This window comes from Armigeres subalbatus, chromosome 2 (assembly GCF_024139115.2).
Source record: "Armigeres subalbatus isolate Guangzhou_Male chromosome 2, GZ_Asu_2, whole genome shotgun sequence".
In the NCBI taxonomy this organism is placed as follows: Eukaryota; Metazoa; Arthropoda; class Insecta; order Diptera; family Culicidae; genus Armigeres; species Armigeres subalbatus.
This window is the reverse complement of record NC_085140.1, coordinates 354,241,748-354,268,385: the sequence shown is the minus strand read 5'-3', so window position 1 is coordinate 354,268,385 and position 26,638 is coordinate 354,241,748. Positions and strand designations below refer to the sequence as shown.

At 39.0% G+C, this 26,638-nt stretch overlaps 1 protein-coding gene across 4 annotated transcripts in view; it reads left to right on the top strand.

Moving 5' to 3' along the window:
- The first annotated feature begins 6,204 nt into the window (after positions 1–6,204).
- Positions 6,205–26,638, top strand: part of LOC134217095 (uncharacterized) — a 194,273-nt gene continuing 173,839 nt past the window's right edge. For all 4 annotated transcript variants that reach the window (XR_009980911.1, XM_062695864.1, XM_062695866.1 and 1 more), the window contains exon 1: positions 6,205–6,765. Coding sequence is in view for 3 of the 4 variants with exons in the window: in XM_062695864.1 (XP_062551848.1) it covers positions 6,493–6,765 (273 nt within the window). In the remaining variant the exon portion in view is untranslated. The remainder of the gene's footprint in view (positions 6,766–26,638) is intronic.

Below are 26,638 nucleotides of genomic sequence, written 5' to 3'. Positions count from 1 at the left end.
TTACGAAGTCTATACTGTCGTCGCTCGACCAGATGACGTTTATAGGCAACGTGTAAATGGAAAGTTATATATCATCGGGTAAGCACTATATTACAACAAGGAGAAATCTATTTTGTTATATTGTTAACTAATTGTTGTGCCTCTCTTAACTTTGGTTCTCCCACCTGGATGTCATTTATTTATTTATTTATTTATGCATAATGTCCATCGGATCTTAAAGTCTACATGGACAGAAAGGGTGGGGTAAACAATAATCACTTTAAAACTATACAATATTCTTACAAAAAACATAATTCAAACAGTAAAAACATCTTAGAGGCTACTACATAAAACTTAAAGTATGCTCGATCTTTTTATTCTTTCGGAGAAACGGCTAGATGACTCGTCGAATTCAAAGAGGTCCTCAACTAACGAGAAGGTCCTAACACATGCGGATATCGGTTCGTTGAATCCAAACAGGTTTCTATGGAATCTTTGCACGAGCAGGGTAGTACTTCGCAATGTTCTGTTAGGTATCCGGAAAGCTATCACTGAAAGCAGTTCGGGGGCATCTATCTTTCCATTGATCAACTTAGCAACCAGCAATGCTTGCTGAATTTTTCTCCTGCGTTCTAACGTGTCCAACCCAGTAACCGGCACTTCTCAGGATATGGAGGTAAGTTGGCTGGGTCCCGCCAAGGTAAACTCCGCAGAGCTGCACGAATAAACCGCTTCTGAATACGTTCGATTCTAAGGCACCACGCAATTTGATGAGGAAACCAAACCACTGATGCATTCTCGAGAATAGGACGAACGAGTGAACAATACAGCGCTTTAAGACAATGTGGGTCATTGAAGTCTTTGGCTATTTTCATGACGAAACCAAGTTGCCTGGTGGCTTTCGAAATTATTTTTGTGCGTTGTAGATTGAACTCCAGCTTCGAATCCAAAAGTACGCCTAAGTCATGCACTTGTGTAACCCTTGCTAGAGTTTCACCGCCAATGTTATAATCAAGCCGAATATAATTCGAAATTCTATGAAACGTGATGACTTGGCATTTCGCAACGTTGATGACAAGTTTGTTATTCTGGCACCACTCTACAAACTGTTGAAGGCGGCTTTGTAAGCAAAAACAATCTTCGATGGATCTTATAAGAAGGTACAGTTTCAAGTCATCTGCGTAAACCAACTTGAAACCTGTTCCTAACAGAAGTGCGATGTCGATGAAAAATATTGTAAACAACAGAGGTCCTAAAGTACTTCCTTGGGGAACTCCAGATTTGTTCGAGAACTCCGATGATACGTTGTTTTTTAACTTCACTCGTAGAGATCTTCCAGAAAGGTATGAGTTTAGCCATGAAACTAGTTGTGGAGAGATACCGAGGCGAGATAACTTGCAGAGAAGAATAACATGATCAATTTTGTCAAACGCTGCTTTCAAATCCGTGTAGATAACATCCATTTGTGCTTTGATCTCCATGCTGGCAATACATTTAGAAGTAAAAATGAGCAGATTCGATGTCACAGATCTGCCAGGCATGAAACCATGTTGATCAAAGAGATATAATTTTGGCACAGTCTAGTATAGCGCCACTCACAATGATCTCAAAAGCTTCGATGATGCAGACAGGCTTGTGATCCCACGATAATTTGAAACATTTCGGCGATCTCCATCCTTAAAAATTGGGCACATGTACGACTGCTTCCAAATGTCAGGGAGCTTAGCTTGCTCGAAGGATTGGTTGAAAATCTCACTTAACGGCCTGGGCAATGCATCGATACAGAGACATAACACAACTGCGGGTAAGCCATCCGGTCCGGGGGAATAGGAACACTTCAGTTTCTTAATCGCTTTTACAACCATCTCTGGTGTGATATTGAAAGTTCTCAAATCTACCACACCACTGGGGACATCTGAAGCAGCATTTTCAGCCTCTTGTCGTGATGTAGAATGAGTCGAAAATACTCCAGCAAAATGCTTAGCAAACAGCTCGCAGGCTTCCGAAGTCGACGAAGCAATGGCATCACCAGAATATACATTTGTTGGTACTGACGAGTTCTTCCGTTTTGTGTTCACAAATCGCCAGAATCCTCGTGGATTAACTCGAAGATTGGTTTGTACACGGAGCACGTAATCTTTGTACAAACTGGCATTCAGATGACGATACGCATCAACAGCTCGATGAAAATTACAAGAGTTAATAACAGTCCGTCGGAGGCGAAGTTTACGTTGATGAGTATTTCGCTCTCTTTTCAAATGACGTAGCCGGGGCGTGCTCCATGGAGGGGAAACAGGTGGCCTGATTCGGGGTACATTCAGCTCAAGCCATCGATTAATTTCACAGCAAAATCTTTCCGCCATATCGTCAACTTCACGGGAAGCGAACATTGAAACCCAGTCAATATTGTTCAAATGGTCGAGAAGAATTGAAAAATTCCTAGTGTTGCCCGCCTCTGCTTTAACACTTGCTGATACAGAAACTTGTTCCAAGTAATATCCGTTAGTCGTGCGGATGAGGTTGCTGCAATAACGACGGGCAACGGCATTCAGGACTCCGCCAAATCGTGACTTGCAACTATTTTGACTGCTACGATCGCAGCGGAAAACGTTGTATGCTGTTCCAAACAATTGAAGCGAGGTGATACAGTCATCAAGTCCGGTCTCAGTCAGGATAATTACATCGAATTCGCATTCAACCGAAGCTAGAAACAAGTCGTCTATTTTCGTCCGCAAACCTCTCACATTTTGATAATACGTCATGATGCTGGTGTCGAGATCGGTAGGTCGCTGCAATGGGCAATTTTTGAATGCGGGTAGTGGGGAAACACCTTCCACGTAACGTCGCACAGCATTCAAACAATTGTCACTGGATTCTCCGACGATTGTACTTGTGTAGGGGTGGCTGCTAAATCCCGAGTAAAGGTAAACGGTCGGCTCATCCTGTTTTTTGACAGATCCACAAACTCCCTGAACATCAAACCATTTGGCCAGCGTGCTGGGTCGAGGGCTTGTTGTTTAAGTGCTGGATCAAGGCCAATTTTGAACGAAATGTAATTCAAGTTCGTGATGTCTTTACCTTTTGGTACCAAACGAATTACATCAAACAGATCGGACGAATCGAGACAGCGAGCGACAATTTTTTGCACATCTTCATCGCAGATCCGAGGTTGAAAGCCGGCCAAATAGAGCCAAAATCGTGGTGGGGGAGGAGCAGGTGTGATGAACGGGACAGAAAGGTCACTCAAGTCAATCGGCCACGGCGGCGTTTCGTTGTTGATCCTGGCCATATCGGTCCTAGCTTCACGGGAAATTCGAGGTTTTGGGGTCGAAGCATTCACGATAGTATCAATCTTCTTACTGAGCTCTGCCACAATACCAGACAGCTGTTGTATGTGAGTGTTGATATTGTTGGTGGCTGCAGGCGAAGTAACATTATTTTGGTTTTGGTCGGCAATGTACTCACGGATGCTCCTGCCGTTCAGCTCATTTCTGCAACTTGGGCAAATGAACATGGCCTTTCCTTGGGCAAAAACATCCTTGCATGATCGAAGATTAAAGCCACAACAGTTTTGGCTAATGTGGAAAGGAGTTTCACATAGGCCGCAACGCACGGGCTCCAGATCGTTAATTTTATGCCTACATTCTCCGCAATGTTTTTTATCCATGTCTGCTTTATTCGATGTTCGTGACAATCTCGTAAGTGATACACGTCCACCAAACGCAGCCCTGTTATGGTTGGTGCTAACGGTAGATTTCTAGTGTTCGCGACCGAAATAATCCAGATCAACACAGAATTATCATTAAAATATACCGGAAAATAAGCCGGTTTCGTTGCCAACTCCACTGAATCGAACAAATTACGAAACAATCGAATACCAAGAATACAAGACGGGACCGATTTGATGACAATTACACAGTTAAATCTTCAAAATAAATCACGTACAACAATATAAACAATATTGAAACTTCGTAACGTGGTTGGTGAATCATGATTGTCTTGATTAGTGAAGTTTCAAATTAGCGTTCTAATATTGCTTATTCTACACACAACCGGTGATTGTTAGATTTTCTTTTTTTTTTAACTAATTTTATTTGCTAATTATCTAATACATGCATTCATCTCTTAGGTGTTCCGTGTTGTCTTAACACTATCATCCTTATTTGCTATGCTACGCTTTTAGTTATTATTAATACATTTCAATTGCCTCTGGCAGTTAGAATTTTTTCCTCTGGTTGAATTGAACCATGTAGGAATTACAATGTTTTCAACTTAAACTAAACTTAACCTATTTAAAACTAAGGGTACAAGGAGTTAATCGTTGCAATAGAAGATTGCAACGATTTTTATCTAAAATTGAAATTATTTTGTTGGACATTTGTTGCAATGTCTCAATATTAGAAATTCTATGAAGTTCATTGGTACTATACCACGGAGGCAACTTCAGAATCATTTTCAAAATTTTATTTTGAATCCTCTGGAGTGCCTTCTTTCTGGTATTGCAGCAACTAGCCCATATTGGCACAGCATACAACATGGCAGGTCTAAAAATTTGTTTGTAAATCAAAAGTTTGTTCTTAAGACAAAGTTTTGATTTTCTGTTTATAAGTGGATATAGGCACTTAATATATTTGTTACATTTGGCTTGAAGGCCTTCAATGTGATTTTTAAAAGTTAATTTTTGATCTAGCAGAAGTCCTAAATATTTAGCTTCGCTAGACCAATTAATTGGAACCGTTAGATTTTCTCAATTCTGTATAAGAACCTACCATTACCTGTAAAGAACCGGATATATGCGAAAATGCTATAGATTCTCTATAGATTCTTATACAAGTATTGTATGAAACCTTCCAATTCTGCAAGCTTTTCTTACAATATTTGTTTGTGAGCATAAATTGTTTGTATAAGAATCTAACAATTTTATTAGATGAAGTTTCTGCAAGATTCAGAGCTTCGTGTAAAATGTCTGCTATCTATTAATACTGGATATTCTCCCATAAGCATATCTGTGATAAAACTAGTTTAAGTATCTAAGTAGAACTCAAGGGTTTTAAAAGTATTTTTTTAACTTATTGTTAACCTCGCCAATAAACTATCATTTATTTAGGGATAGGCTATTGAATTAATCGCAGCTGTAAGTGAAGCAAATCTCTGCACAAGAAAAAATGTGAATTTATATAACGTCGAATCAACAGTCAACAAATAAATTAAAGTCCCTTACATTAAATCTCGCCTGATTTCGTGACGGTTTCGAATTTGGAAATTTTCGTTTTACACCCTGGATCCAAGCTTTCCCCTTAGATGCTGTTTGTGTCAAAACACGAATTTAACAGTAACTTAACCCAACAAAATGTATGTTCGAAGTATTTGTCAACAGTTTAACAGTCAGCCAATGTCATTATCTTATCCAAGAAAACCAGTATCGATTTGAAATCTTCCATATTGCCCTTTGCAGCCGCCACGTGATAGTCTCATGCATGCGGTGAACGATAGAAGCCAAAGCGCGCTCGGTGGTAGTTCGCTCCGTGAGAGAAGCGTAACACCATCGCATAACGCCTAACCAACGAACGAAGAGCAAAACGTCAAAATCAGCACAACGACGTCGCGTCATGGGCGCTGTACACAGTGGCACAAGAAGCGGACGCGCGAGCCGAAAATTGTAGCTGGAGGGAGATTTTTCAAACAACCGACCCTTATTGTTTTCTCATATTTCACGTGATGTCATATTGCGTTCAATGTTATGTGTAGACTGCAACAAATATGGATAGGTTTGTATTGTATTTTTTTTAAAAATTGTAACTGTAATTGTAATTGTAAATCATTAATCATACGGTACCCTATCGGTTACACCATATTTTAAGCTCGATTTTAAGTCAAGGAAATATAACAGATGGCTATGTTTACGTCTAAGCATTCACAGTTAGTATATTCTAGATTGAAAACGTCTTCAAAACCGGCTTCTTTTCTATCGGCCAACAGGAGTTGTCCTATTCTGTTGCAGCTTGCGAGTTTATTTTATCCTGACATTTACCTATGAGAACAATGTTGTTGTCATATGCGGGTAATGTTTCAGTTTTGTATTAGCTGTCTATGTTAATTATCTATAATTTTGGATTAAATTTCCTTCGCTTATTTGGTTTTCGAATCGTATGGGACCACTGTGCGATGCCACCATACGCGGTCGATAAAGAAGTGTTGTTTATGTTTTGATTCTGGTTTGTCTTGCACATGTGTTTCCGCATCAGATTTGCCGGTCAGTCTGTTTACGCTTCGTGAATCCTTTTAGAACCGCTGTTCTCGTAGAAGTTCCGGTGTATTTCGAGTGATTCCCGCGTGTAATAGTGCTTTTCTGGTGATAAAATTGTATGGTGTGAGCTATTCGATTCAGTTTCAGTGAAAGAACCAAGTGCGGATCAGTGTGCATTGAAGGTTTTATTACCACGGCTCAAGTTCAAGGTCTATCGCAGTGCTAATTTCAGTGAATACATTAGAATCCTATCTCAGTTATCAACGATGGAAAGTGAATCATCCAACTTGGTGGCCGGTTCAAGTGCCGAGGACTCGGTTCCGAAGCAGGAGCCCGTTGGCGATACGGGTGAGAAAACCGCGTCCGTGGTTACGTTTCGTAACGTAAACACACAGCACGGCGACCATCGCACCGTCGACGAAGCCAACATCGTCGTCTTTCGAATTTGTCATTCTCCGACGCCTAGTGCGCTGTGTGACGACGATGGCAAGGAGCAGCAGGTCATTTGGTTCGAGGAGTTTGTCCCACCGGAAAACAAGGTAACGAAATAGATTTCAATAATACTTTTTAAATTTCGCTCAGAATACACTTTGCATACTATAAAAAAATGATAATTTAAAATTTGTGTTAATGATATTTATTATACAGTAATATCCCGATGTTATCACCCCTGGCGAATTTTGGGGTAATAAATGAGAATATGCGACAAAATCGAGAAAAATAGGTTTTTAAATTTATTTCACATATGAATCAGTTTATGCCTTGGGAAGGCAAAATACGTGAACGGAACCAGTATTTTTTTTTGTCAAAAAGTATACAAAACTTCTGATTGGTAGGTACTCGTTTATGAGGTTTCATCACCGCGAGAAACTTATTGATTGATTTTCATTGGCTTTTATCGGTGAGATCGAACTACCTAAGCTCAAAGTGGAAGGGAGCATGTTTGTAAAGCACGATGAAGCACAGAATTGAAAGTTATCGCAAGCGAGCGACAAGTATGAAATTGAATAGAAGTTGAAACGTAAGCAGAGGGCCATTGAAGAACAACACGAAATTGAAATCGCTGTTATTTTACCTAACGTCCACCCAGGAACGGCTTGGCTGATAGTGTGTGAACTATCTTACCAAGACAGGCAAAATAACAGCGATTTCAACCTGCTGATATGTTGTTCGGCGTTCGGAGACAGTTCTAGCGATCAGTGGCATTTTCAGATATTCCTGCAAATTGGCGCTACTTATTGGAATTTTTCACGCAACAATTCACACGTTCCTACTTGGCCCAAGCGATCTAATACGAACCGTATTTGTCATTGTTTTGCCAATTAGATTCCTTGTTTATGAGGTTTCATCACCGCGAGAAACTTATTGATTGATTTTCATTGGCTTTTATCGGTGAGATCGAACTACCTAAGCTCAAAGTGGAAGGGAGCATGTTTGTAAAGCACGATGAAGCACAGAATTGAAAGTTATCGCAAGCGAGCGACAAGTATGAAATTGAATAGAAGTTGAAACGTAAGCAGAGGGCCATTGAAGAACAACACGAAATTGAAATCGCTGTTATTTTACCTAACGTCCACCCAGGAACGGCTTAGCTGATAGTGTGTGAACTATCTTACGCTAGAACTGTCTCCGAACGCCGAACAACATATCAGCAGGTTGAAATCGCTGTTATTTTGCCTGTCTTGGTAAGATAGTTCACACACTATCAGCCAAGCCGTTCCTGGGTGGACGTTAGGCAAAATAACAGCGATTTTAATTTCGTGTTCTTCAATGGCCCTCTGCTGACGTTTCAACTTCTATACAATTTCATACTTGTCGCTCACTTGCGATAACTTTCAATTCTGTGCTTCATCGTGCTTACAAACATGCTCCTTCCACTTTGAGCTTAGGTAGTTCGATCTCACCGATAAAAGCCAATGAAAATCAATCAATTGGTAGGTACTCAGAAATTATATTAGACCTGTGCGCCGCCGCGCCGACACTTATTGGCGTACGCCGACGCCGGTCAAGGTGGTGGCCTGCCATACGCCTAGACCTGTGCGCTGCCGCCGCCGGTGGTTTTACTCACGCCGCCGCCGCCGGCGATTTTGGGTCGGCGCGCCGCCGATCATAATTTTGCCACGCCGATGACTAATCGCAATAAAAAAATCAATTAACTTGAGTCGAGTCGAGTAAAATAAGAGACACTGAAGATGGCCTTACAGAGACGAAATACGTATTTGTAAGACAATACAACGTGGTGAAATTGATTGGAATAGTACTAAACTCGTGTAATGATTGTTGTTGTTAGTTAGTTGTTAGAATGGATTGTACGACATTTCGCGGTAAAACATTCCGCGGTTAACCATTTCGCGGTGTACCAGTTCGCGGTCTACCACTTCGCGTTCAGTATCATATCGCGGTATAACATTTCGCGGTTTATATTATTTGGCGGTATACCATTCCGCGGTTAGTACAATTTCGCGGTGAACTTTTTCGCGGTTAATACTAATTCTCAGGTTTAATTTCACTAATGTTACAAATAGTTCAATAATGTGTTCTTTAGCTTTGAAAACCCTCAAAATTCACTTAGGGTAATTCGCCAAATGTTGAACGGCTGATTTATTCGCCTATTGTTGAACGCACGTGCATTTCTTATGGGAGTTCAACAATAGGCGACAAAATTAGCCGTTCATCAATTGTCGGTTTCTTCTAATCATTGTGTAAGTAAATAATCATTGAGTTTACACCAGACCATTTTAAATTCAAATCCCAAAAAAAATATTGTGGGGCAAAACATATTTGCAAATGCGACTATGTAAAGAAGGCGAAACAACACACTTCGCCTTATACCGTGCAAATGCGAACATTTAAAAAGGGCAAAACAACAGCTTTCACATTCTACCGGATAAATGCAAATATTTAAATAAAGCAAAACATAAAATTTTGCTTTATACCGGGCAAATGAGAATATTTAAAGAAGGCGAAACAACAGATTTTGCCTTATACCGGAAAACTGCAAACATTTGGAGAAAGCAAAACAACACAGTTTGCCTAATACCGGACAAATGCAAATATTTAATATGAAGAAAAAACAACATATTGTGCCTTACACCGGGCAAATGCGAACATTTAAAGAAGGCAGCACATGATATTTCGTCTAATACCGGCTAACATTTAAGGAAGGTACATTTTGCCTTATGAATAATTTCCATCTTCAGAGTTCTACCAAAATACCATAGCCTTTTAAGCTATTAATACAGGGAGCTTTATCATATGATATAGTGTATCTTGATGGAAAAGTTCACACATCTGATTATCATATTTACAATAATGTATATGTCTTTTGGGAACATAATATAAAATAATGCGTGAAAGAGAAACATGCTAGAAAGGAAAACACAATGAAAAAAACGACCATATAAAGAAGAGGAAATAAGGAGTTGGTAGAAAAGAACTATGTATTAAAAGTACAAAAAAAAAGTTAAAAAGATAAGTTAAGCTTAAATACCGCGGAACGGAGTGCCGCGAAATTATATATACCGCAAAAAGGAATACCGCCAAATTGTATTAACCGCGAAACAGATTACCGCCAAATGATACAGACCGCGAAATGGTACACCGCGAAATAGTTTACCGCGGAATGTTTTACCGCGAAATGTCGGACTACCGTTAGAATGTTGTTGAGGCAGAACTCGTCAGCATTCAATTTCAAATCTACCTCAAATGATGGTGCCTCTAAGACAGTATGGTGACGAACATTGGATAATGAATTGGTTGGTTGATTAGTTTTGAATTCAAATTAGGCTGTATCTAGTAGATTTAATCTACTAAGGGCCAATTTCTTCACCTCCGCTTAACTCTTCAGCGGTCTTTGGATTTCGTCTATGCCAAAGCCTCATTCAGTCGGGCACCTAAATCTGTAGGCAGTGTTCTGTCGTCGGACGCATAAATGTCACATGTTACAAACGAGAAAAATGAGAAAAACGCATTTGAAGTTTCAAAATGCATTCATCCGATTATCGCATAATTTCGCTTTTTTATTAACTTTAACGCAATAAACTATAAAAGAATATTCATATTCGTTGGGCCGGACTGAAACATTGCCAAAAACAACTATTTTTTCCACGTTTTTCTATCAAACCCCGAATGTGACACTTATGCCGCGAAATTCACTGGTCAGGCGAAAATGTACGCATATTTGTCACACCGTGAACTGAGAAATAGTTGTTAATTTGTTTTTTACATTTCGCGAGCGACGATTGTATTTCTTTGGTGTGATTTTTGCTGTCGGTAGAAGTGGAACCGGAAATGGATTATCAATACAGACAATCCAGTGGCGCGGGATCGGAAGTGGACTTCCTCGGGTTCGATTTAAAAAAGAAACAGGTGATCGTTTTCTGTTTGCGGAGCCGGCAAACGTTCCATTACCGGTCCAAGAGGTTGAACACCCGGTTTTTAGCGGCAGTGGCGTAGTTTCCTTGCCCGGGAAAAGGACATGCACTTCATCTTCAACGTCCAAAGGAATCACGACTGTCTTATCGAGATGATGGTGACAAAGTGCTACCAGGTGAAGCAGTTTTTTCTGTGGATTTGTAAAAAGCAAGTTCTCAATTATTTTTAAGTTGTGAACTTATTTTCTAGGTCATATGGCTTCCACGGTTGGATTCCTTCAAGAGCATTATTTTCTCGTAAAGACTGCTGGTCTTTAATGAGAGCTTTGCGCCTGTTGGTCACTACTTTGTGCATTTGATCCGAGTCAGTCGCAAAGCCAACGAAATCCTTAGCTGTTTCTTCAAAATTAATATGAAGTACGCTCACCGGCGGAAGACAATTATTTTGGTTGGATAATTGTTGTTCGCAAAACAAGAACTGGAATTTATTCCATCACATTACCCTACTCATAAACAGTAATGAAATTCAAGTCGAGCGCATATTGTTGGAGAACTTTGAATCGGGGCATACGTTAAAGGCCGCTGACTTTTTCCATGCGGCGTTTGATTCCAAAATGCGCCATGAACGTGTCGTCAGTTATGAAAACTTCAAGTCTGTGGTTGGCAATGCAAAGAACAATGTTGACGTACTTCATATGCAAACAACTGACTTCTTCAAAGCTCACCGTTTTGGGTATACGATAAACCACTGCAAGCCACGCCCGTACGTGGATTCCATGCGAAAAGTGGTGTTTGAAAAAAAGTCGTTATGAACTTGGCTACGCAAACAATATCAACAGACCTTAAATACTGCTAGTTGTTTTCCAAGAAGGAATTAATGTTGGTTGTAAAGGATTCATCCTCTTTTGATTTGATACAAATGTACGTTGGCAAAATGCTCCTCAAGGAATTGAAGAAGAAAAGAAAACTTCTTTAATGAAAGTGGTTCAACCTGTTGTTACCGAAGAGGAAAAATCGTTTTTCATTGATCGTCCGACGAAGCAAGAAGGTCCTGATTAATTTTTGTTCATGTTTCATACTTTGAATAAATTTTATCGCCATAACATGTCACAATAATTGACTTTTACAGAAAAAGAAAACGGGTTTGCCAAAGGGTTCCCCTTTATCACATTTTTATAGTCCTTGAATATTTTAATTATGTCACAGTCTCATTCTCTTATTCACGTTATATTTGGAGAGGTTCTGGACAATATAATACCTCCCCTCTTCTTTCATGGACAACCGTCATATACATTCTGAAAGTAGGGAAAGACCTTGCATACTTACCAGCCATCCTTCTAAATTATTTACGTGGATTGTAGATGACCCTAAAAGCATGGTTTATTTTATGGACGGACCTCAGGAAACATCACGCAGTGCTATGTGTCTTTTTATGTGATTGTTATATCTCTTTTTTTTTGTGTGACAAATATGCGTCCATTTATCCCGGTGTGACAAGTATGCGTCCATTTGTTCGAATGTGACAAATTGACTTTTTTGAGATTTTTTGAGATTGAGATTGAGTTTTGAGATTTTTCGAGTTTTCTAGAATAAAACCTATGTTTTGACAAAATATTTCAAAAACACGTATCAAATTATGACGTTAGACATCAAAACCTCAAAAATGTTAAAATGTAACATGTGACATTTATGCGTCCAACGGCAGTGTTGTCCTACACTATGTGCAAAAAATCTGCTCTTTGATTTTACTCTATCAAAACGATTTTACAATCTTAACTAAGTAAGTGCAACTAATAGAAGGCTATTTGAATTTTCTAAATGCCCATCGTTTAGATGGAGTAAAATCAAAGAGCAGAATTACTTGGCCAGAGTGTAAGACAACACTGCCTGTAGGTGACTCGCAAATTATGTTTGTTGTGGCACATAAGCTTTTGTGAAGGCTTGAATACATCCCCAAAGCGCAAAAAACCACTTGGTATATTTCCTAGTACATTCCTCCAGATATTCCTTCGAAAAGTTTCAATAAAAAACCTTAGAAAATTACTTTATGCATTCTTCCGGAAATGTCTTACAAAATGTCTCCGAAAATTCTTTCCTGGAAGAAACTTATAAAGAAATCCCTGATGCAATATCCAAAGGAATTATTGGTGGAGTTTTTTTAGATTATTCAAGGAATTTTTTTGAGGATTTTTGGAGAAGGAGGGTTTTGTGCAGGAATTTCTAAATGTATTTCCGAAGGCATTTTTAAAAGAGAGCCTGAATGAATTTTTGAAAATAATTCCCGTTTGAACTACTTCAAGAGATTTTGAAAGTATTTCTAAACAACTTCCCACAAATCACGTAGGCCGAATTTTCACATTTTCAAACCCACCACCCCGGGGACTTCCCAGAAAATCTTCAGTGGAAATTCTGAAGAATTTCTCACGGAAATTTCGGAGAATTCCCCTTACAAGTTCCAAAGAATATCTTTTGGAAATTCCAAAGACTTCTTCTTGGATATTCCAAAATGCTTCATTTGTAAATTCTTAATAATTTTTGTCGAAGTGCGAATCACTTGTAGTTTCTAAAGAAGTTTTTTCCGAAAATCAAATGATATTTTAGTAGAATCTGCAATGTAATCAATGTAATCCAAGAGGAAATTTAGAAAAAATCGTTAAGGAAAATCGTTAAGGTGTTTTCCCGAAAATTCCTCAAGAAATTCTTTTAAGAACTCTTTTGGGATTCCTTGAAAAGTTCTAGGACGAAATTTCCTTAAGAATTCCTGAACAAGTTCCTGAAGGAATATTCGTTGAAGTCCCTGAAGGTTTTTTTCAAAGTAACTCCTGAAGAAACTTCTGACAGTCTTAGATATCTCCGAAAATTCCTTTGAACATTCCGTCAAGACTTCGTTCAGAAATTCGGATATACCTTCTGAAAATCCTTCTTTTTGAAATATCTACAAAGAATGTTTTAGGAGTTCCTTAGGAAATTGTTTCAAAATTCCAAAAAAAAATCTCTAAAAACTCCTTCAGAAATTTATTAACGGATTACTTCGGAAATTTCTGTCAGCTTCGGAATTTTGCTTTGGAATTTCTTTGAAAATCAATTTGATATTCTTTCGGAGTTCCTTAGCAAGTTCCTTGACAATAATTGTTCCTGAAATTCCCATAGGAATTCTTCCAAAACTACTTTAAGCAATTTAATATAGAATTTTTCTCAGGGTAATTCTTTAAAAATTCCTCCAGAAAATTCTTTTGTAACTTCATGAAGCTATCTACAGACACTGACAAAACTAGCTCTGTACACATCGTTGATTCGTCCAGTCAATGAATCATGGACGTTAAAAGATGCAGATTATCAAATTCTCAAAGTGTTTGAGTTGAAAATACTGTGCTCAATACTTGGCAGCGTGGTGGAAAATGGTAAATGGAGCAGACGAATGAATGAACCACGAGTTACACCAAGGATACAAAAATGCAGACATAGGCAGGTTGATAAAATAAGGCAGATTACAGTGGGTTGGACATGTAGTGCGTATGCAGGAAGAGAGACCCGCAAAAGAACTTGCAGAGAACCTGGAACATGACGTTGGCTCTGGGGTGTGCAATCGAGGAAGATGCGGAAGCAGCTACTGATGCATTTTGGAAATACTGTTAGGAATTTCTTCGAAATGTCTGTGGGGATTTGCTCAAAATTTTCTTAAAAGGTTCCTACTACACTTTCCAACACTACTTCAGGAATTTTCTCGGAAAGTCCTTTAGAAAATTCTCTTAGGAATTCCATCAGAAAATAGTTCATTCTTTAATAAATTTCCGAATGAATATATTTAATGTTTTACTTAAGGAATTTCCCAAAGAGAACCTGAATGGATTATTCTTTCTAAAATAGAAAAATTCTGCAGACATTGTCATATGATTTTACGAAGGAATTCCTAATGAAATTTACTGAGAAATGCCTGTAGGAATTAAAAAAAATCCTAGTTTCCTCCAGAAATTCTATCAGAAACTCCACCAAGCGCTTTGTTGGCATATTTAGGCAAATTTCAGGAAAATATTAGATTTTTTCGGAAACTTTGTTATTTTGAGATCAAAACGACTGAAGTGCATCTAAATCCTAAATTTGAAATACTTTTTGAAAAAAGTTATTACCAATTTGCTCTATGACACCGAAATCTAATTCTTCACTTAGGGGTCACGAAGAAGTAAAGCAGGATTTATTGTTAAAATATGATTAATCAAAATCAAAGAGTAACAAAATAGTGGTAATTCAAATAACATTTTGAAATCAGGTATTGATTAGTATCGCCGGCAATTGACTATTTTGAATGTGCTGTTTGATGATCGGCAAACGCAGAATATTGCAATTTTAATCCACCGAAGTCGGTTTTTATACGGGCGATTCCTACCGTGTGAATCAAACCCCGTTATCCAAAAATCCACGGTAAAATTGATTTTTGCAGCCATTGATTTTTTCATCCACGCCGGTTCGCGCCGCCGCCGCCGCCGATAAAAGTCAACGGCGCGCCGCCGTGAGGCCGCCGCCGCCGGGGCAAAAGTGACCACCAAGCCGCCGCCGCCGATGATATGACCGGCGCACAGGTCTACACGCCGCCGAATCTCGTATTTCACGCCGATGATTGGCCAACACCAACCTATCAGGCATTAATTAAATAGCTTTTATACCTTTAGCAGATTTGTTTGCTTTTATCTCTGTCACTTTTACTCGCATTGGCGTGTTAAATGTTAGATCATTCAAGAACTTCTTGGTTACAGATCTACAAATCAACGAGCGTAGCGATGAACTTCTAATCTCATATGTAACTTCATGTGAAATAACCTCATTCTGGTCGCTTTGGGTGGTTCATCAGCTTTTCAAAGGTTTGAATGTTACATATCTTAATTGATTTAGTGCTTATACGCGGCTACAAGTCAACACTATGCATGTTGGATTAGGATTCCCAGTCTGGAAGGATTTTTTAAACTTTCCTGGACATAGATTATCATTGTGATAACATCGTGATATGCGAATGCAAAAATGGTAACTTGGCTTCTGGAGCTGGAGTACGATGGGGCATGTTACCCACCAAGTTGACCATTTCCTTCATTCCTCCTTGTACTTAAATTACCAGAATTATTCTAAAAACCGGTTTGGATTTGCATTTATAAACAATTCCCAAATATTTTTTTGGTTTTCTGAAGTTCTGAAGGAATACATGAAGAAACTTCTTAGAGTCTTGAGGAATTTCTGGATTTATCCCCGTAGTAATTTCTAGAGGATTTTCTGAAGGAATTTTGGGGAAAATTCTGAACGAATTCTTAGTTGAATGTTCAAAGAAATTCTTTCAAAAATTCAAGAATGTCGGTAATTTCTTTAGGAGTTCCTTTGGCAATTGCTCTAGGAATTCGTACGGAGATATCCGATAATTCGTCCTAGAATTTTGGAAGGAAATGGCGGAGAAAATTCCGAAGGAATTACTAGATGAATTTCCGAGGCAGAGCAGAGATACTTACGCGAAGCCCGCGGGATAGCAAGAAATTTCTTTCTGCAGTGTAATCGATCCAACAGACTAATAAATAGATTCGCAATACATACTTTATATTGATAACAATTCCCAAAATTCAATCTTGGTTTTCTTGAAATAATTTCCAAAGGAAGTAGTGAAGGAATAAATGATGGAAATTCTTAGATTTTGAGGAATTTCTCGATCTATCTCCGTAGTAATTTCTGGAGGATTTTCTGATGAAAATGCCGAAGGAATTCTTGAAGGAATGTTCAAAAAAATTCTCTAAGAAGTTTAAGAATGTCGGTTATTCCTTTAGGAGTTCCTTTGGAAATTATATCTGATATCTGAAAATTCGTCCTACAATTTTGAAAGAAAATGGCGGAGGAAATTCCGAAGGAATTACTAGATGAATTTTCGAGGGAATGGAATGTCTTATGGAATACCTGGAAAAGGTCGAGTGGACCATGAGATGAACCGGCCAAGGACCGAATATCTGGGTAATAAAGATTATAATAAAGTTCCAGTGGAATTGGTAAAATAATTTCCGAAGGAATTTTGTAGAAATTTTCAAAAGTATGTATGTATGTATGTAGTTATCCACCATCCTGGCTTGAGTATTGCTCTGCATACGGCTCCACTCAATAGTACAGTCGAATTTAATTACCATTATGCTTTCAATGCACTGCTTTATAAAGGGCAAAAAAAGGGGTGGCAAACCCTTAAGCAAAGACGCTTACGCGAAGCCCGCGTAAGAATCCCCTTTCAACAGTGTATTCAAATAGACTAATAAATAGATTCGCAATCCTTTTTGAGCTTTCCGAGGGATGGCTTCTTAGTGGAAGGGCGCGTCAAATCCATTACAACTGTGGAGAAGTGTACCTTTATGCATGGGTAGAAATTTAAAAAAATACATATTCCAAAAAGAATTTCTGAAGAAATTCCTGATGGAATTATCAGAATTAATCTTAGAAGAATTTTTGAAGGAATTTCCAGAAGAATTCTTTAAGAAATTTCCTAAGGTTCTGAGAAGTTCCGTAGCAATTCCCGAAGAAAATTTCGAAGAATTCCTCCGGGAATTCCTTATGCAATTCCTTCAGTGAACCATACAAAATTCCTGCAGGAATAATACCGTAGCGAATTCAAATTTATTAGGTGCTGAAAAGTTAGACACATTCATGACGCCATCCGGAGTACCGCAAGGTAGATCTCGATACCAGTAGTAAGCACTCATTAGCACACGCATATGAGCTCGATTGACAGAACGGAACGAAGAAAGAGACGATACTAATTCGCATCGCCTATGTGTCACTAGAGCTACTCGTTGTGTCAGAACATACTTGTGAGTATACAGCCCATGATAATTCAGATATTCGACGGATGTCCTAAGGATATTCGCTTGGTCACGACACTCATCAGATGTAATTTCACTGGATAGCGTTTTTTTAACCTAGTTTATACCAGTGTAACCTGAGCAGGAGAAATTGGCTCAATAATACCTAATACTGTTATTGATACCATATTCTGTTATGAACTTGCCCTGCATAAGAAGTAAAATACCAAAGAAATGATACCAAAAACTAATATGAGACATTACTTACTCAGTTATTAAATTGAATTTCAATACCAAATGCACAACCAATTATTATTAGTTTGGTATTGAAATACCTAAGCACTTTACTTGAGACTTGATGGGCTACAGCTCTTCGATGAACCTACGCCGAATAGAGTATCCTTCTCCACTGGACTCGATCATGGGCCAATCGCTTCCAGTCGCCCTGAACATTGAGCGCCCTCATGTCCTCTTCAAATGCGAAAAGCCATCGTGTACGCGGCCTTCCACGAAGCCTGCGGCCTCTTACGAGTTCTCTACTAAATATTATCTTCGCTTGACGTTCCTTCGGCATACGAACAACGTGACCAGCCCACCGTAGTCTGCCGTGTTGAATAAGCTTAATAATATCCAGCCCATTATACACCTGGTACAATTTGTGATCCATGCGGCGCCGCCAGATACCGTTCTCCTGCTTACCGCCGAGTATTGTCCGAAGCACCTTACGCTCAAACATTCCGAAAGCTCTCCGATCAGCCTCCTTTAATGTCCATGTTTCATGGCCGTATAAAGCCACCGGAAGAATCAGAGTAGTATACAGCGCGAGTTTTGTTATCGTTTGCAGACTACGGGACTTAAGCTGGTTACGAAGTCCATAATAAGCCCTATTTGCAGCTGCAATACGCCTTTTCACCTCGTGGGTAACATCATTATCGCACGTCACTAATGTTCCAAGATACACAAATTCTTCTACCACATCAAACTTTTCACCATCCAGCACCATTTCGCTACCACCACCACTAATGAAGACACGTTGATTGCCAGCGACCATATACTTCGTTTTGCTGGTATTGATCGTGAGTCCAATCCTCGCTGTCTCCCTCTTAAAAGGCACAAAAGCCGCTTCCACGGCACGGCGATCAATGCCGATAATATCGACATCATCCGCAAGTCCCAGGAGCATATGCGATCTCGTGATAATGGTACCGCTTCTTTGCACACCAGCTCTTCTAATCGCTCCCTCGAGCGGCTGTATTGAACAGTAGATTCGAGAGTGCATCACCCTGCTTTAATCCATCTAAGGTAACAAATGACGTCGATATTTCATCCGCAACCCTTACACTTGATTTTGATCCGTCCAACGTTATACGAATCAGCGGTATCAGTTTCAGCATGTTATGCCTCATGTATTTTGCATATAAGTTTTTGGCATTATTTTTTGGTATTTTACCTCTTTTGCAAGGCTAGTTCTTACCAATTTCTGTTATCGAGGTTGTCGCTCCTGCTCGGGAAAGAATTAATAATTTTTTTTTCGAAAAATGGTGTTTCGAAATACATCGCCTCTCCACATCTCGATATTGAAGGGACCATCGAGATAAGGAGAGATCGAGGAATCGAAGGAAAATTGAAATGGGTACTATTTCGGAATAAGCTCGTTGCTACGAAAATCGACAACAAAATAAATGTCATCACTTGTTTTTAGTGTGTTTGTCATTATCCAAAGATGGTCTAGTACCCTAGAAATATGAACATATCGACATATGGAGAGAGAATCCTGAACAAAATGTGATCAGAACACATCGAGATAGAGAGATATTGAGATAGGAAGGTTATCGAGATGTAGAAAGCTCAAATATGTGTAGTTTGAAGGGACCGAGGAAACCATCGACATAAAGAGCTATCGAGATATAGAACATCGAGATGAAGAGAGTCGACTGTAGTACTCATCGAGCTCTCGACATCGATATAAAAATGTAAAACATGTAAGTATTAATATGGCGTATACTTCAATTTTTAAGATTAAGGCAGTATTCCTCTTTCCTACTTATAATACTCCTCTCCGTAACATCGGTAGATATGCAGATGATTTGTCGGTCCCTATAAGAACAGGTGATACATGACCATCAGCTTTGTGGCCGTAAGGCATTCAAATCCGACAGGCATTCAATCTCACTGTTCTGCAGAGTTTGGGTTAGATTCCTACCTCAGTCGTAAAACTTTTCGTTAGGAAATAGTATTCGGTAGTGTCAATCTGGGAGCTGCGGACTGCGGACTCGATCGAATCCAATTTTCAAGATATTTTGCTTGAAACTCGCAAATTTCCTCTCGGTGTTCAATGTACACGTTACGATTTTCTCACATTGAATTATCATTGTGTTTATCTTTATAAACTTAATTACAAAGATTTCGTCAATTTACTGCATCGCATAAATTAACGTGTCGAATATTAAATTAATTCATACCCTTCACTTATTTTGAATCCGTCGATATATTTAAAATGACGCCAGAAAATTGAAATTTGTTCAAAATGAGCTATATTTGGTATGAGTTGATTTATACGTGTACTCTCTCGGCTGCGCTCAAAATGCACAAATCCTCTCTCGATGCGATGGATACTTTTTGACAGCTTACTTTGGAGATTCTTTGACACTCGTTTTGACTCTATCTGCAGCTCCCAGGTGTCAATGTACGTTGCATGCTGGCTGGTCCATTGTCCTGTTTGGTACATCCTTCAAAGAGCGAAATGTTCATTGGAAGCATTAAACCTATAGTGCCTTTTAAAAAACATTCCATTTTTTACCTGATTACTGTAAGGACGTTGCCGGCGCCGTTATTGACCCTGTCAAAGTTGAGCTTTCGGAACATTATCATTGAGGATGGTGTACCATTTCCATGTCTAATCCGTGGGTTCTTTGTAATATTTGGCAATAACCTAATATTTGGCTTGAGAAATTTCTTTTGCTATAACATTTTTTCGACCCAATGTCTGTATGTGTGTATGTATGCATGTATGTGTGTGTGTACAAAAAATGTGAGACACACTTTTTTTGTGCTTAGCTTTATCCGATTTGCTTGCAACAGGTTTCAGCTTCCTGATTTCCGCTATTGAAATTTATTGATCGGCAATTGCGTTCCGGAGTTTTTCCAATATTTCCCCAATTGAAAAAAAACCATAATCAGAAAAATTTGTTTTTTTTTTCAAAAATTGTTGTGATGCATTCAAATGAACGCAAATTAATGTGAATTGATGGAAATAGCTGATCCTATCTTCCTTCTATCTCCCTAAAGTGCAATTTTGACTTCTCTTATGTGCTTTTCTTGTTACTCGTATGTGTTTTCTTGTTTTATAATAAACGATAAAGGCACCATCACCGCTAGGTGGATTATTCTGGGTTTTAATTTGAACCCTAGCTACCGGGGATCCACGGTTTATGTTCAGTAAAATAGAAATGGGAAAAGTTCCCCTACTTTGTTTGTGGATAAATATCATGTATGGGACAGTCATAATGAAAATGAAAATGAACACATAAAATTCTCTGTAGATGCAATTGACGAACATATAACCTCAGACAAATTGACATAATCTTCTATATAATAAAAATGAGTTGAGATTTCCCTCCTGACGATTTAACTCGCGAACGGGTTGACCGATTTGCAAGATTTTTTCCATAATCGATTCGTTTTGAGATTCGCAAGGTTTGTATCTACAAAAAGTTGGTGAATTTACCGGGGAAATGTAAAAAATCATTAGAAACAATTTTGAATCAGCTGTTGAGGAAAACAAAACAAACGCTCGGAGAATGATCTAGAGTGCGTTGCTGCAAATAGTTTATTGTGACATTTGCAACACCCGGGCAAAGCTGGGTTTTCTTTCCCTACTCTATATTACAAAAATGAGTTGAGATTTCCTTCCTGACGATTTAACTCGCGAACGGGTTGGCCGATTTGCAAGATTTTTTCCCTAATTGATTCGTTTTGAGATTCGCAAGGTTTGTATGTACAAAAAGTTGGTGAATTCAGCGGGGAAACGTAAAAAAAAAATAATTAGAACACAACTTTGGGTCAGCTGTTGAGAAAAGCAAAACAAAAGCAAAAAAATGATCTAGAGTGCGGTGCTGCAAATAGTTAGTTATAACATTTGCAACGCCCGGGCAAAGCTGGGTTACTTTCGCTAGTATATGATAAATATACATCACACACTGATTTACTGGCCAATTTGAATATTTTTTCGTCGGCCAACCAGACACTCGTGGCATGCAATTTTATATGTATGCGCCAAAGTATCGAAAGAAGTTGGAAATTTGAGCATGCGTAAAAATAGAGTTGAGGGCCGTGACTTCGAATCGAGTCAAGTTTGAGACACTGAAGACGACCTTACTGTTGAGGTCGAAATACGTATCTGTCAAGGTAAAATTAAGTGGTGGAATTAAATGGGACTGTACAAACTCGTCTTATGACAAGTCAAAACATTCCACTAAAAAGCTCAACATAATTTTCTTAACAAATTTAGGTTCTTTTTTCAAGTTCGACGGCTGATAATATTCAGATATTCAGATTCAAATATTTTGATAATTTTATTTATTCTATTGTAATTGATGTGACGTCAAAACAATGTCTTTTTTGTTGCCATTAAAACTTACGACGTGAGGGATTACGACTTTCCGAATGCTAACTGTTGGGCTTCACGTTTTACACCAGATATTGTATCAATCTCAATTGATGTTAAACGCAAATTCGATTTGTGTTCTTTTAGGTTTCACTCAGCGATTGCCCAATACTTTCGATTCGACACAGCTCCGGGTAGTTTTGGCTGGTTTTTGTCCATGGGTACGGCTTTGGTGTTGCCGTCGGTATACCATTCCTGAGCCATTTTTCAGTAATGATAAGAATCGAGATCTGACCTGGAAGCTGCGCCGTTACAAATGTTCCATCGTCCATTATGACGCCACTTTCAGCAATTTTGCCAAGTTTGCGTGGAAAAGATTGGGACAACTCATAAAATAATGGCCAAAAGAAAAAAAACTGGCAACCTACCCTCTTTTTCTATTGCCTAATTATTAATTTGCTAACCACACGTTAATTGTTACTCTTTGTAAAATTTAGTTACATAATCAAATAGTTGACTCCTCGCATTAGATTGGTTGCCCTTGGGCGCCAACTGTATCCACTCATACCGATGAAACCGCATGCTAAGTGAAAATCGCCTGTTCAATTGAACAGAAAGGCCATCGTACTCACATCGTTTCCGTTGGGGAATGTGTTTCATTAACTCAATATCAAAAGGTTCTCACCTTTCAATAAACCAATGCATATCAGGACGCATGCCACGCTATGTAATTAAACTCAATAAACCGCACTCAAATCTGCTCTTTCAATCATTTAGCACATTATTACGACCGTTGCGGTTCTGACGGTTTCGTTCTCTACAACAATGGCAAATTGAAACTCACTGAACTGCGAAAGGTGCACATATTCAAGAGATTAAATACATCTCATTAACCATGGACAGACGCACAGGCATGCAAACCGATACAAACGTCGAACTCAAAGCGTCAACCTAACGTCAAAGTGGCGCGCGGTTAACACCTGGGCCGGGCCGTGTGCTGGAAGGTCGCCGTTTCTGCTGCGATACGAACCGAACACGGCTGCGATACAATGCAGATTAAATGCATTGCAGACACCACCTGCGCCATCGGCGTGCACTTGCCCTGCGTACTGCGCCACATTCATCCATTTACAACAATGGTTGCGCTTTTATTCGGCAATTAATTTTGTATTGTTGAACGTAGAAGGGGGGACCAGCAGCGCTGAATCACGGCGCGGCGGAGGCTGACTCGGCGGTTGGTTGCGACCCGGCCATCGCGACCACAGAGTCTGTGTTTGCTGACGCGCAATTATGTAATTATCCATACATCTCGCATGCATAGAACCCTTATCGCGTCGTCTGGTGCCGGGTGACAAACATGCAAACACGCTGCTTAGAAAAATCGATCAAGCAACCGCTCTGGTGTAAGCGGTATGAAGCTGAATGAATTAAAGCGTCAAACATCATTTACACTTGGATGAAAACGGCCTCTCATTGCCATTGAAAAGTCTTGTGCCTTGCAATAAAATGACAATTTTTCATCACATTCCAAGGCTCCCATATATGAGCAAAATTTCTTCACAATACTCTGCATATTTTCAGTACCTACTTTGAATGTCCGCAAAACTTCTTGACTTATTCATTATTTCTCCGTACGAGATCTTGTTCACCTAATCATCATGGCTGGTTTGCTGCAAAGGGCAACTAGAATTGCGCCGTATATGAACTACGCAACGCTGTTGAAATTGTATAATGCCCAACAGATAGGAAGTGGTTACCCTTCAATACATTTTTCGAACTAAATCTTTCACATGTTGTGCAATTGCACAAATCGAGTTTCATACATAGTCTTCTCTTCTATTTGTGTAGCTAATTCATGAAAATTGATATGTCGCAAGCTGGGGTTAAAAAACACTCGAAAAGTTATCACTTCCCTGGGCACAAGGTTCCCAGCGAGGCAAGGCAAATGTCTTCTGTTGTATTTATGTTGCAAAATTATGAATATTGATGTGTCGACAACTGGGTTTCAGAACCTTTCAAAAATTGACCACTTCCCCGGAGGAACCAGGATCTAGTAACATCTGTAACCGGTTTTTGGAGGTCCAAACGTTTAGTTTTTATTTCCTGTATTACAAAATGATGAATAACAACGATTGCATTATTATTGTGGGCATTTTCTACTATTTATCTACGATTAAAAGAAAGTTGACCTATATTTGACCCTATTTGATCCAGGAGACCCCTCGATAACACCATCCCCATGGACTGAAACACCAGATCAATACATCTACACAAAAATATAGAGTATAGTGCATCTTTCCTCCAAATCATGCAAATGGGTTATTCTCAGCATTATTGTTCAATAGTTAAGGACAAATACGAGTTTATTTGGTGATGTCAATTAAACTAAAAGATGCAGCATTGGCGATTCCTTTACCACAATCGACCTGTTCGACGATGTCAAATTTGCGTAATCTATGCATGTAAAAGCTTAAAATAAAATATTTTGATTAGCTTCATAGATTCAGATAGTTTTATTTCCTATTTCCTAACTTCGTTTCGCCTAAAATTGATTCATTCTCTGATTATTTCTCGAGTTGTGCAGAAATTTCTGTTTCATTTGTATGGGAGCCCCTCTTTCCAGAGGGGAGGGGTCTCGAACCATCTTAAGAACCTTCCCCGTCCCCAAAAACCTCTGCACACAAATAGTTTCCGAGTCTGTGAGGCTCAGGCAGACAGAAATTTATTTTTATGTATATATATATATTTGGGCCGACAAAATATCGAAATTTTCATTTTTGTGTCATTGACCAGGCAAAAATGAGGTTACGAGGCGCCGTAAATATTTCGAATTCAACGTGTTCATAATGTTTTCTTATTAACTGTGTGAAGTGAGAAGTGACATGTTCGAAGTGAGAAGTTAATAGCGAAAATTAGAAGTGAGAAACAGAATGTTCGAAGTATGTAGTGAAAACTGGAAAGTAAAAAGCGTGTAGGGTGAGAAATGTGAAATGAGTAGTGTGAAGTCATTGGTGAGAAGTGAGATGTGATAGGCTCGACATAAAAAGTGGGAAGCGAGTAGTAAAGAAATACGGAACGAAATATGAGCATAAATAATAAAAAACAAAGAAAAGGGAAGAAGAAAGCATGAAGAGTAACGAAGGAATAAAAAAGAAGGAACATGAAGAGAAAAAGAATAACGAAGAAGGAAGAACGAAGATTGAAGAAGGAAGAAAAAAGAAGAAAGAAGGGAGTGAGAAATAGAAAGAAAGAAAAAGCAAGCAGGTAGAATGAAGAAGTAAGATGATAAAAGCAAGAAGGAACAAAAGAGAAGAGAGAAGGTAGAAAGAAGCAGGGAGAAAAAAGAAAGAAGGGAAAAGGAAGACAGAAGAAGAAAATTGAATAAAGAAAAAGCTATATATATTGGCAATCCGTTAACCAAGACGATCCACAAGCCATATAGAACCTAACCCCAATAAAAATTCCGTGGCGAGTGCAAAGGTGTACTCCGTGAGGACGTAGCCAGCGCCGTTATCGACCATTTAAAATACTGAGGTTGGAGAGCAAAATCCCATGTTTCCATCCATTGGTTCCCTGTGCAATTGCGATTGTTCTGGTAAATCACGGAGTAGCAACTACGAAATGCACGGTCATCATGCTCATGATCATAAAGTTTTCCAACGTCACACAGTTGGATGCTTTTGAAAAAAGTGGCACATTGGTATTATCGGCGAAACTATTGATAGGAAACTTTTAATGTCTTCTGGAGAGTGTCCTAATTTTTACAGCACTTTATTTCAGGATTAAAAAAAATTGCACCACGAGCTTGATCGCTCCGTTTGATCGACAAAGTTTTCCATTTTCTATAACCATACATTTCCATAACCCAAGAGTGTGTGTAGCTTTACAAGAAAATGTTAACACGGAATTAAATGAGATGCGAGGTCCGGATTTCAGCTTGCTGAATATCGAAAGCTGCGGCTTACACGTCACAAACAACGCCTTTTTGAATGAGATAAAAACATTAAGTGGTAAGTTGACAAGTTTTTTAATTTCTTTTTTTGCCTCTTTCGTATACAATATTGCTCCAAAATGAACTTTTCATAGAAGGCCAGGAGACCCATAGTGTTATATACCGATCGACTCAGCTGTATGTGTGTTTTGCCTTTCTCGTACAACGAAGTTGTACCGAAAGGCTATCATTTGACTCCGAAAACGAATTTTTTATAGAAGCCTCTGAGACCCATAGTGTTATATATACCAATCGACTCAGCTCGACGGGCTGAGCACATGTCTGTCTGTCCGTGTGTATGTATGTGTGTGTGTATGTATGTGTGTGTATGTGTGTGCGTATGTGTGTGCACAAAAGCTATAAAAAACATTAGACAACTTTTCGTATAGTAATCCTTAACCTTGTAGATCACTATTAAATTTTATAACGATCGGTCATTGCGTTTAAAAGTTATGAAGAAAATGGTACATCGGACCATATAAACCCCATATAAGGTTGGTGTCTTAACTAAAGGCGAGAAAGGCACCACCAACGCTAGGTGGATTAATCTGGGTTTTTTTCTTCCTAAGCAATGGAGGGGGAATCTGCTCAACAGACATCCTGGGTTATCCAGGAAGTGCGGGGTTAGGG